This window comes from Echinops telfairi, unplaced genomic scaffold (assembly GCF_000313985.2).
Source record: "Echinops telfairi isolate 266 unplaced genomic scaffold, ASM31398v2 ScPeMD7_443;HRSCAF=831, whole genome shotgun sequence".
Lineage (NCBI taxonomy): Eukaryota > Metazoa > Chordata > Mammalia > Afrosoricida > Tenrecidae > Echinops > Echinops telfairi.
The window spans coordinates 82,180,047-82,193,558 of record NW_022104341.1 but is presented as its reverse complement, the minus strand read 5'-3'; the positions used below and the strand labels follow the sequence as shown (position 1 = coordinate 82,193,558).

The window sequence follows — 13,512 nt, the reverse complement described above, 5'->3', positions numbered from 1 at the left end:
TGGTGACTAAAGGGTGTTTTTTCATGTCCTCTGTGCTCTAACTATGAAAATATTTGATTTACAAATAAGGAATCCTACTTCGCGGAATTTCATTTATCACAGTAGGGTCTAGAACCGATTAACCGCGATAAACGAGGGTTCACTGTACTCTATAAGCTGGAATCTACTCAATGGCAGCAAGTTTGAAAGAGTTTTAACCCTTCTTAGAGAACAACAAAACTCCAATTTTGGCAAAGTAACTATATAAACTTGAATTAGCAGAGCACAAAAATGGAAGCGTTAAGACTGAAAAGAGAAAGCCCAATAAAAAAAGGTCTGATTCATACTTGTACCCAGAAAGCATCCCAAGAAGATGAAGGAATACAGGGTTCCTATGCCAAGAAGTAGTAGTCAACATTGAACCACTGCAAGAAGTAGCATATGATCAACAACCGATTGTACTGAAAGAAAAAAAATCCGAGCTGCGCTGAAGGCATTAGTCAAAAACAAGGCTCCAAAAATTGACAGAGTATCAACTGAGAGATGTTTCACTGAAATCAATGAAGTGCTGCAAGCACTTACTTGTCTATGTAAAGAAGTTTTAAAGCTAGCTAGCTTCCTGCTAACTGAATGGAAGAAATTCCTGTGTGCCCATTCCAAAGAAAGGTGACCCAACAGAATACAGAAATCATCAAACAATATCATTAATATCACAAGTAAATTTTTGCTGAGCTTAAAAAAAGTTGTAAGCAGTATTATCAACAGGGAGCTACCAGAAATTCAAGGTAGATACAGAAGTCAACACAGACTGTGTTATCATTGCTGACATCAGATGACTCTTGGCTAAAAGCAGAGTACATCAGAAAGATGTTTGTGGGGTTTTTTAAAACTATACAGTGATTCTTAACAAATTATGGGTAACATATAGAATGGGAATTCCAGAGCACTTAATAGTGATCATGCAGAACCTGTGCATAGACCAAGAAGCAATCACTCAAGCAGAACAATGTTTGAAATCAGGAAAGATATATATCAGGGTTGGATCTTTGCACCAAATTTACTCAATCTCTATGCTGAGTAAATAATCCAAGAAACGACTATGTAAATAAATGCAGGGCATTAAAATTAGAGGAAGCTCATTAACAATCTTTGATATGCAGATGACACACCATGGAAGATTTGAATCACTTACCAATGAAGAACAAAAGATCAAGGTCTCCAGGTGGATTACAGTCAATGTAAAGAAAAGGAAATCTTCACAGCTGGACCAATAGAGAAACAACAAACCAAACGCACTGTCATCCCAGGATTCTGACTTATAGCACCCTACAGGACAGAGTAAAACTATCCCTGTGGGTTTCCAAGGCTGTAAGCATGTACAGGACCAGAAAGCCTCCTCTTTCTCACACTGATCCTATGGTGAACTTAAACTGTTGACCTTGTGGTTAGCAATGTAACTCATAAGTCACTATGCCACCAGGGTTCCTAGATCAACAGACAACATCATGATAAAGCGAGAAAGAACTGAAGCTGTCAAAGATTTTATTTTATTTGGATCCACAATCAATGTTCCTAGAAGCATCAGTCAAAAAAATCAAATGACACATTTGATTTGGGTAAATCTGTTATACAAGACCTATTTAAAGTGAACAGAACTGTTACTTTGAGGGCTAAAATATGTGTGACCCAAGTCATGACATTTTCAGTCACCTCACATGCATGTTAAAGTTGAAGATGGCCCTGCTTGATACTCACCTTCATGAAACAAAACTGAAAATAAGGGTGCTATAGAAAAGTATGGTGAAGAAAGCAGGTAGTATCCAGCTATCAATCAGAATAGTGCCTGGGGTCTTAAAGGCTTGTATTCAAACAAGCAGCCATCTAAGCAAGGAATCAATTAAATCCACGTGGAAGAAGCACACCAACTAGTGTGATCCAAAGATGGCAATAACAAAATTCAAATGTGACAAAGGGAAAAGTATCAGTGCCTAAATTGCAAACACCCAATTTATAGATTATGAAGGACAGTAGGGGCCAAAAAAAATGTGCAGTGTAGTCAGATTAAGCCCCTGACAGATCCCCCACTAGCCACAGACAAGGGTCTCAAACAACTTTACTATCAGATAGGGATCATTGTAATTGTGATTATACTGGATTGAACTTGGTACTTGGTCAGTTGACCTCCCTCTTGACCCAACCTTGAATTCTTCTAGATGCAGGTATTTCTTGCTAATTCCATGACAAAAATTTCTTCCCTGGTCTTTTAAATATTCACAGTGGTCTCTTCTTTCTTACTATTTGTATTTTTATTATTTTATCCATACCACTTTGTTTTTTATTGTTTCTGTGGGGTTTCCCAGTTTGTGAAGCATAGAATAGATGCATAGAGATAAGAACTGATGCAAGGGATTACAGGGGAGGAAGAGGTAAAGAGGGGGGAACAAATAATGTATGTGGGAGGGAGAGGGAACACTAGAACTGATGACGATTACACAACTCACTTTTAAAGTTATTTAACCATAGGGGGGGAAATAAAGTGTTCTAAAATTGATTATGGTAATGATTGTATGGCTCTTCTTTATATGAATGAACTATTGATTTGTGTGATATGTGGAGTAAGTGCCAATAAAACTGTTCAAAAAATAGAACATAGCTGAAGTTTTTTTAAAAAAGTTGAAAAGTGACTAAGGAAGACTGGAGAAGAACGGGTTCCTTTATATTGTGGTGGTGGTGGTGGGTTTCCAGAAGAATAAGTAAAGCTGGCTTGGAGAAGCACAGCCGGAATGCTCCTTAGAAAGGAGAATAGTGAGACTTTGTCTCATATATTTTGGATATTTTATCAGGGCAGACCAATCCCTGGAGAAGGACATCATGCCTGTAAGTAGATAGTTGAGAGAAAAAGGAAGATATATTGATGAGTAACTGCCACAATTAGTTCAAACACAGTAACAACTTTTGAGGATGGTGCAGGACAGTACAGTGGTTCATTCTGTTGTAGTCTATGAGTTAGAGCCAACTAGATGACCCCAAACAAGGACAACAGTCCTTCCCTGATCATGGGAGTACTATGGGATAGATGCTGGGCTGTCAACTGTCAGGCTGATCATGGCAGTTCAAATTCACTAGCAGGTATCCATGAGAAAAATGAAGCTGTTTGTTGCCATATAGATTTACAGTTTCAGAAACCTTATGTTGGGTCACTATGAATCACAATCAACTCCATGAATCTTCCTGATACACTAATTCATCCCAAATTTATCAAAATAATTACTGCATGTGCTGTAAAAAGATGTAACATTTACACTCTGGAATCCCTGGTGGTGTAGTGGTTTACGCTGGGCTGCCATCCACAAAGTTGGCAGTCACAAAACCACCAGTCACTCCTGGAGAGAAAGATGGGGCTTTCTACTCCCATACACAGTTCCCTGCAGGTGGGTGACTATGAGTCGGCATCGACTAGATGGGAGTGAGTTTTGTTTTGTTTTTTGCGTGTTTACTGAGTGCTGGGAGGCAGTGAGTGACACAAAGGATTAACTGTTCCACTACTATCAAAGGTTGGCAATTCGAAAGACAGGCCTGGAAATCTGCTTCCCAAAAGACCACGCAGTTGCACTCTAGGTACATGGGTTTTCCCCTGTATTAACTAATTTAATCCTCACAACAACCTTATAAAGTAGATCCTATTATTATTCCTATTTTACATATAGAAAAGAGGCATAGAGTTTACGTAACTAGCCCTATATTACCCAACTAATAATAAAAATTAGAGCTGAGATGTGTCCAGTCTTGCACCAGAGCATCCTCTTTATTAGTAGTAATAATACATATAACGTATCATTGCATATTTCAATGACATCAAGTAGAATTGTACAATTGCTACCGAGAGAATCCTTATAACTTCACTGACTGCTTCATACTCATCCCTTAATATTCTGAATAAATATAATAATTAGGGAAATCTTAAAAGCATGAATATAAAAACGAAGTGTTAATACTGCAAGCATACCATGACCAATGATTATATGGTGTTGCAAGGACAAGAACCTTCCCCCAAGCAGCTTACAAAAAGAGAAAGAAGGTTTTCTTCTACAGCCATCATCCTGAATCCGAATTTCTAAGCTATACTGACAAAGTTACTTTCCCTGTGTTAAAGTCACCAACTTACAGTGTATCCATTACAGTAGCACTAGATAACTAAAACATGAATAGTAAATAAAAACGTATATGAAATGCTGTTGAAAAATGGTGGGAGAGTAGTCATGATATCAGAACTGACTTAACTTCAGGTGAGGACAACAACCATGAGCAACCTAAAGACTGTCATGAGATGGAGGCAAGACATACTTCCTTCCACTCTCTAACCTTTTTACCAATTTAACACTCGTCACCTTTCCCACAGGATGATTCTCTTCTAGGTTCAATCACTGGCCAACACACATATTGGTTCCTCCGATGTTAAACTTATTTCTGAGTATGTTTGACCTGTTGATTCCAAAACGGCACCAGTTTTCCCTATCAGTTCTAAGTTTTGAGATATAAAACATATGCTATATAACACTCTTCATTCTGCTCGCCCATAAAAAATGAGGATATTTGAATGCAGTGTTCACTAACCTGAGAAAATCCACACTGGTTTTATTTAAGGTAGTCTGTGTTACACTAAATATTTAGGTCAAGTTGTACTTTCACATAGTGTCCTTTGATGCAAAGATATATTTGAACAGTGCAAATTACATGAACTTGGACTTTTCCCCAAGTATCACTTTACCTTTATTAGGAAATTAATAGCAAGCAGTTCAGATTTGTTAGCTATAAAAGGGAACAGAAATAAGAGTTTCTGTAAGGAGCCCAGATGTCAATAGTAGGTTATATGTTTGACTGATGACACAAGGTCAGCTAGTCGAGCCAGCCACTCTTCAAGAGAAAGATGAGATTTCCTGCTCCTGTAAAGACTTACAGCCTCAGAAAGCCACAAGAAGTTCTACTCTGTTCTTTATGGTCACTATGAGTTACAAGAGACTAACTAGTAGTTAAGTTTGGTACAAATAGTGATTCAAATGTTCTGAAACCCAAAATGAGTCTATCATGGCTTAACCTGCTTTATTAAAATTAAAATGTTCCAGTCTTGTTATAACATGGCACAACTTTTCCATCTGTGCACAGAAGCCCTTTAAAAAGTTAAAATTTTTCTTATAAAGAAGCTGGCATCAACCTCATCTATGAAACCTTTAATATGAATTATCCATTGACTTCGATATATTAAAATGTATTCTGAAATGTCTACCACATAATTTGAAGAAAAATTTAGATCTTAAAAATATTTATTAAAAGTGCTATCAAGTCTTACATTTTCAACACTCTAAATTACCCTCACACCTTGGTTATTTTCCACTCTTCTCAAACTCTTCTGGCTTTGTAGTACCCAACTTGTAGTCTCTGTATATATTAAACAGGCTCCCATACCAAAAAGAAAAATCCACTCTCATCAAGTCTAACTCAAAGTGACCCAATAAGACAGAGAAGAATTGCCCCTTTGAATTTCCAAACCCTTAAATCTTTTAAAGGCTGCAGAGTGACTGGGGGGTTCAAACAATTGACTTTATGACTGGCAGCTCAATATGCAACCAACTAGCCACCATGGGTCTATATACAGCTTCCTTGAACGTCCCTTAATACCTAAGCCTATTTCAAATATGTCTTACCTTTTTGCCTTATCCTGTAATTTGTGGGCTTAAATTCTTCTCATATTTAAAAAATCATGATGATTAATAAATAAACTAGTGAACCATAATAGCTGAAACTACAACACCAGACCTAAAAAAATTAGAGCTGATGTGGTCTATCCAATGCAATTTCCTGAATCAGCACCTCAAATAACCCCAGGAACAGGCCCAGGAAAAAATGTTGTTAGGCTGTGTAATCCAATGTAATGGCCACACAAACTCACAGACCACACTTACAGGTAAGTGGTTTATTAAGGAAATCACAGGGTACAACTCTAGATTAAAATCAACCAGCTACAGCTCAGGATCAAGATCAGGGAGCAAACAGGCAAAGTCTGTTGGTCTCTTTGGTCTGCAAAGAAGAGATCATCAAATCCATCCCTTCTTCAGCACAGGACTGCTCTCTCAGCTCCTCCTATTCATGCCAGCAAGCAGGTCTGTCTCTCTAGTATGCACACCCTCCTCCCTTTTAGCCATGCAGTCCTCCTGTCCACCTCCTCAGCACAGGCTTCTCTGCTTTGGACCTTCCTGACATTACCATGGAATGATACTGAAACCCTTCTGGACCTGCTACTACCAGCTCTGCCACAAAGGTCAGTTCCAGAACCTTTTAGTAGGTTCCTCGTCTCCTTTCTCTCTGAGGGGTTGGCTGCATACACTCTGCCAGTTTCAAGAATAACCCTCCCACCAAGGCCAAGAACTGACCAGTTCCCTCTTGGTAGGCCACAGAGACTTCATTTACAGAGTGGGTCACAAATACTTCACTTGCATATCCTACTGACCAATCCCTGAAAAGTAGATACTAATCACAGTGCTGGCTACAGCCTGGGACCATACAGAAAGTATTGAGCCATCAAGTTGTTTACAACTTATCCAGGAAATGTCAATCAGCCTGGACAAAAGTAACAAGCCCTCTGGAGTAGAAAACTGTGTTATGTTTATGTTATTCAGCATATAATATATAAAGAAGTAACTTGTTATGCCAACTCATAAAGGGGGAAAGAAGCAATGCAGGGATAGAATTTTTGTATGTTACTGTGGCTATTCATTTAAGCTAGGTTGTTATAAATTTAGGGTGTTAAATGTCCCCATAGTAAGCACAAGATAATATCTAAAAAATATACACAAAAGGGGAAAAGGAAAGGAACCAAAACGGTTTGTCACAAAATAATTTCAAAACACAAAAGGCAAAGTACTAAAGAAAATGAAGGACTAAAAATGTATAGGTTGTATGCAAAAGAATAAAAATGGCATAAATCCTTTCTTAACAATACATAATTTAAATCTAAATGGCTTAAGCTCTCCAGTCAAAGTGCAGAGATTGGAAGAAAGAAGGTGAAGGGTTTCCATCTATATGCTGTGAGACCATAGGCACATTTAACTCAAGGACATATACACATGTTGAAAATGAAATGATAAAAGAAAAGTACTCCATGCAAACAGTAATCAAAAGATAATTAAGGAGTTTACTAATATTAGACAAAAAGACTAAGTAGAATATATAATACACAATTCTACAACAGATATTTCAATACATCACTCTCTATAATACCTAGAACATCTAGCCGAAACATCAATAAAGATAAAGAGCATTTTAACCCTATAACCCAAACAGACTTAACAGACACATATACAACATCACAATATATATTCCTCTCCAGTGCACATGGATCATTCGCCAAGACAGACCATATGCTAGGTCACAAAACAATTCTCAATAAATTTAAAACAATACATTTTAAAAGGTTGATATCATCCAAAATTGTTTTCTCTAACCACAATGGAATAAAACTAGAAATCAGTATTACAAGGATAGCATACTATTAAACAAAGGATCAGTGAAGAAATCAGAAAATATTTAGTTGAGTGAAAATGGAAGCACAACATACAAGTATTAATTATGGGGCACACGCAGTTGGATTACACTTGGATAAACTCATATCCAGAGTACCTTAAATGCTACGCCATTGGGTCTCTCGGCTTTAGCACCATCTAGTTAGAAACCTCCAAGCCATGAGAGCCAAGTGGAGGAAGAAGAGAATGCGCACACTGAAGCGCGAGAAGATGAGGCAGAGGTCCAAGTAAACCAACCGTGTGTACCCTCGGAAGCCACAGCTGCAGGAATATGTTGTGACTGAGGCCGGGACACTGGTATAAGTTATTGACTGAATGCTACCATCTGTGGATCTAGACAGTGGTTCTCAACCTTCCTAATGCTGTGACCCTTTAATACAGTTCCTCATGTTGTGGTGACCCCCAAACATAATAGTATTCTTGTTGCTACTTCATAACTGTAATTTTGCTACTGTTATGAATCGTCATGTAAATATATGATATTCAGAATGTATTTTCATTGTTACAAATTAGACATAATGATTAATCACAAAAATATGTAATTATATATTGTGAAATATTTATAATTACAAATAAATGGAATTTTGTCCTGAAGTATGGTGTAGCATGGGTAACAGTCTTCACGCCAGGTACTCATATGTGGGGGTATCTGCATGTGGGCCTGGAGAGAGACAGAGGAGCGGTGTCTAAGTTCCTAAAACCATCAGAAAGATGTGTTTTCTGATGGTCTTAGGCGACCCCTGTGTAAGGGTCACTCGACCCCCCCAAAGGGGTCGTGACACACAGGTTGAGAACCGCTGATCTAGAATTTCTATCACCATTCAGTCGCTGCGAGCACCAAAGAGACCCACCTTGCTCACCCGTAAGCAGTCCAATTTTGATCCTTTGCCCCAGGCCTATGACATTCTGGACTAGTTCTGTTCTCAGTTGTGGTTCAATGCAATGTAAAACAATAAATCATCTCTTCTGCTGTCTTAGCTTAAGAATCAAAAGCAAATTCTATGCCATTGGATAAATTATTGATGTTATCAGTGAAATTGCCTTCTACATCAGGAGGTTGATTAATAAGGTTTTTCTTTTTTGTTTTATTGGAGGGGGGTGTTTTTTATTGTTGTTCCTGTTGGTTTTTGTTTTTGTCATAATATGACTACTAAAGTAAACCAGAGTCGTTCAAAACCTGTGGACAAGCAGATGGATTCTGGGCTCCCACATAATTCTACCCCCAAACCAAGAACAGTCAGTTCTTATAACATGGCCCTGCTCAATACTCACTTTCATGAAGGGATCATTGAAGATAAGGGTGCTACATTAAAGTGTGGTGAAGAAAGCAGATGGTGCCCAGCTATCAACTGGAATGGTGTCTGGGGTCTTTAAAGGCTTGTATTCAAACAAGCAGCCACCTAAGTGAGGCACCAACTAAGTCCAAATTGAAGCACACCAGCCTGTGTGATCCAAAGATGACAATAACAAAATCTAAATGTGATGTGGATGAAGGGAAAAGTATCAGAGCTGAAATGGTGAACATTCAATTTGTAGAAAGCTGTGGAGGGCAGTGGGAACTCAATATCCATCTGCAGATTAAGCTTATGGCAGATCCCCTCTGGCCACAGGGAGGGTCTCAAACAGCTTTGCTAGCAGACAGAAATTATTATAAACTTGATTATGTTTGATCAAGCTATGGTATAATGTGATACTTGGTCCGCTAACCTCCCTCTTGACCCAACCTGAATTTGTCCTAGGCTTAAATAGCTCTTGCTTGGTTCCATGACAGAAACTTTTTCTCTGGTTTTTTAAATATTGTTGGTGATTGTTTTCTTTCTTACTGTTTATTTTTATCTTTATATATGTTTCTTCTCTGTTTCATTTTGTTTTTGTTTTTATTGTTTGTTAGGTTTCTTGGTTTATGAAGCACAGAAGAATTGGAGAGAGACAATAAATGATGCAACGGGTGGGAGGGTGAAAGGAATTGGGGAGCAAACAATGAATGGAGGAAAGGGGAGCACTAGAACTGATTGTGATGATGTACACACAACTCTTTTTTAACTTAGCTATGACTTGACTATGGAAATATATGAAATGTGAATTTTATATCAAGAAAACTACAGGGGGAAAAAAGGGAAGAAATCTAAGTTGACCAATGATTACCATGGGTGAAGGAAGAGTTTTTGCTTTTGAGTTTATGTTAATTGTGATAAAATAATTTGGAAAAGGATATCAATAAAGGTTGCACAACACAAAGAGTATAATAAATGACATTAAACTATACATGTAGAAGTTACTGAATTGGAGAATGTTTTGTTGTGTATATTTTTGCCACAATCAAAATAATAATTACACTAATAACAATGAGTATAAGGAAGAAGATTATGTTCTAAAATTGACTGTGGTGATGATTGTACAACTCTTCTTGATATGATTGAACTACTAAATTATATGATATGTGGATGAAGTGCTAATAAAACTATTTTAAAATAATAGAAAAATATTGTCTCAAATCAATAATCTCAATCTATAACTTGAGGAAACAGAAACAGATGAACAAAGTCCAAAGCTAATACAAGGTAGAAAGTAACAAAGATCAGAGAATAAATGAAATAGATCATAAAAAAAACTAAACAATCAACAAAAGCCAAAAGTTCTTTGAAAAAAATCAATAAAATCAACAAAACTAGCTAGACTGACAATACAGAGAGAAAATGGTCAAATAACTAAAATCAGAAATGAAAATAAGTACAATGCAAAAACCATAAAGAAATAAAATGGATTAAAGAGACTGCTAGAACAATTGTTCACTAACAAATTATATACCTTAGATGAAGTGAACAAATCCCTAGTAACACATAAACTACCTAAATTATCTCAAGAAGAAAGAAAATGTCAATTCAATTCAATCTACCCCTGAAAAATAAGATTGAATCAGTAAGTAAAACTTCCCAATTAAAAAAAAATTTTTTAAGTCCTGGACCAAATGGTTCCTCTAGGGAATTATATCAAAATTTTAAAGAACTGACATAATTCCAAAGAGTAGAAGAGGAGGGAACCTTTTCTAATTTCATCTGTGGAGTGGCATTATCCTGATAGCAAAGCCAGACAAAAACACAAGATTCAAAATTCTTTAACAGAATTTAGCAAAATTAATCCAACACCCTTAAAGGGATTCTAAACCATGACCAAGTGAAATTATCCCAGAAATGCCAGGGGGGGTTAACATTCGAAAATAACCTGTGTAGTAAAACACAATAATGGAACAAAAGAGCCACATGATCATCTCAAATTCACCTGATAAAAGCATTTTAAGAAATCCAAAATATAGAGAGACAGACAGTAACGAGATTAATGGTTCCTTGAGGATATGGCAGGAGAGGGTTGGGAGAAACTGGGAGCTAATAATAGCAGCATAAGAATGAAAAAAATTTTTCTAATACTAATTATGGTGATGATTATACAACTCTTCTTGATATGATTAACTGCTGAATTGTATATGTGAATTATATGCCAATAAAACAGGGGAAAAATCCAAAATCTTTTCATGATAAAAACATTCAACACAAGTCGCTGACCGCGAAGTTGTGCGCTGAGAGTGTCGGAGCCAAGCTGGGCCGGTCAGGATGATCATGGGCGTGCAGCTCGCCATGTTCACCAACATACTGGGCGTGTCGCTCTTCTTGCTTGTCGTTCTCTACCACTACGTGGCCGTCAACAATCCCAAGAAGCAGGAATGAGAGTGGCGCTTTCTCAGCCCCTGGGCTCCAGGACATAGTCTGAGGCAAGATGGAGGGTACGAGGGCCTGCGCTCACCCTTCACTTCATCCCTTCTACCCGTCACAACATACAAAGCAACTACACCTGGAGTTTTCCAAACAACTTTTATTTCCTCAAAGTCTTCCTTAACCCTATAGAACAAGAACCTGCCACTGAATAGGGCCCACTATAGTGGCTGCTGGCTTTTCTACACACACCCTCTCAAATATAAAAATATAGATATATTGAAAAAAACACTCAACAAAGTAGGATAGTAAGAAAATCCCTCAATATGATAAAGCGTATTTATGAAAAACCCAGTTAGCACCATACTAAATGGGAGAGTGATTGAGAGCTGCTTGCTAAGATCTAGAACAAGACAAAGATGCTCAATTCCACTACTGCTATTCAACATTGTACCAGAAGTCCTAGTCAGAGCAATTACACAAGAATAAAGAAATCCAAATAATAAAGGAGAAAGTTAAACTATATTTTAATTTGCAGATGACATGATCCTATTTATAGGAAATTCCAGAGAATCCACAAGAAAGCTAGTAGAGGTAAGATGAATTTAGCAAACTTGTACATGGTCAGCACAATATAATCAGCTGTGTTTCTAAACAGCAGCAATGAACAGGAAAGAAAATTTAAAAATTAATTACATTTACAATAGCATATAAAAAGAAAAACCTCAGGAAAATAAATTTAACTAGGAAAATAAAAGACTTCTATATGAAAAACTAGAAAGCATTGATGAAATAAATGAAGAACAAAAGAATACATTCAGACAGCCAACAAATACATAAAAGAAATATTCATGTCATTAGCATTTAAAGAGATGATAATCAAAACAACAGCAACAGTACTATATCATCTTACCGAGGTAATAATAGCAATGTTTGTTGGGGGTCTTAAAAGCAGCCATTTAGGATGGCACAGACCAGGCAATCTTTCATTCTGTTGTATATAAGGACTCTATGAGTTGGAATCAGCTCAATAGCACTCAACAATAGCAACAACAAAAAGCTGCAACTATCAGTCTCTATCAGCAAAGAAGAATGAAGAAAAACAAAGACTCGAGGAAACAATTTGTCTAAAGGGTGATACAAACCAAAGGCTCCACTAGCCAAAGACCAGAACCAGAAGGCTACTCAATACCAACATCTCTAAGTAGGATCACTATAGACGATCCTGGATTTTGATTCTGATGGCCTTGTTTTAATTTCCCTCAGCTTGAACCTGAACTTGCATAGAGCACAGGTAAGAAAATATATTTGTTTTAATAGTCAGCCATACTATATTTCAGTTATCACAAAACCAATTAGTCAGACCTCATTAATATGCAGAAACCAAATAAACAAATAAAAGTAGCCATCTATATATTAGGAAAAACAGTAGTCATCTTTATATAGGATCTCTATATTAGGAAAAAGTTTCTAGTACTTCTGGTTTAGTTAACTATTACTGGTAGTTTAGTATCACCATCTACTAGAGATGGTGAACTAGTAGATCAGAAATTACCTTTAAAGTTTATTAAATAAATTATTACTACTAATTTGTGCTTTTACTTCCTTTTTGCAGTTAAATCACTTAAAGCTCTATTTAGTTCCTCATTTTGATCAATCTACTGGAAATAAAGGAATATTTATCATCTTAACATTCTTTTCCTCAAATCAGAGCTGTAAAAAACACAAATATGTGTGACATTTATCTTCTAAATAATAAATCCTGTCTCTCACAAATACCCTTGATAAAAACATAAATTTAAGAAGAATGTTTCATTCATTTTCATTCACATACATTATTTTTCTATGAAGTATTGAGAATAGTTTGCTTAAAAACTAAATAAGTACATAAGGAAATTATCCTGTTAAATATGATAGCAAATGTTATCAAAAAGTACATGGCAAAGTTAAAATACTTCATCAGATTGTAAATTCTGACTACTTGAATAAAAAGTGTTAACCATAGTGCTCTCTGATTGACCCCATTAGTAGAAATGTATTCTAAATTCTGGAGCCATTAAATTAGCTTTCACTAACCATGACACAGAAGCCAGGGAACCACAACAACAAAATTCCCCAAAGAAGTATTTGCGAATAATCAGAAATTATGTATAGATTTTTTTTAATCATTTTATTAGGGGCTCATACAACTCTTATCACAATCCATACACACATCAATTGTGTAAAGCACATTTGTACATTCATTGCCC

The 13,512-nt window shown here is 36.6% G+C and overlaps 2 protein-coding genes across 5 annotated transcripts in view; one reads left to right on the top strand and one right to left on the bottom strand.

The window, feature by feature from the left end:
* LOC101657368 (phosphatidylinositol 3-kinase regulatory subunit gamma) overlaps positions 1–13,512 on the bottom strand; it is a 107,873-nt gene that overhangs the window by 58,294 nt on the left and 36,067 nt on the right. The window lies entirely within an intron of this gene.
* Positions 11,165–11,278, top strand: LOC101657064 (dolichyl-diphosphooligosaccharide--protein glycosyltransferase subunit 4-like). Its single transcript, XM_004699464.1, has one exon. It carries the CDS (start codon positions 11,165–11,167, stop codon positions 11,276–11,278), a length of 114 nt encoding a protein of 37 aa, XP_004699521.1.

Excerpts from the sequence above, each read along its gene's own strand:
- LOC101657064 (XM_004699464.1), top strand. The coding sequence starts at position 11,165 with ATGATCATGGGCGTGCAGCTCGCCATGTTCACCAACATACTGGGCGTG.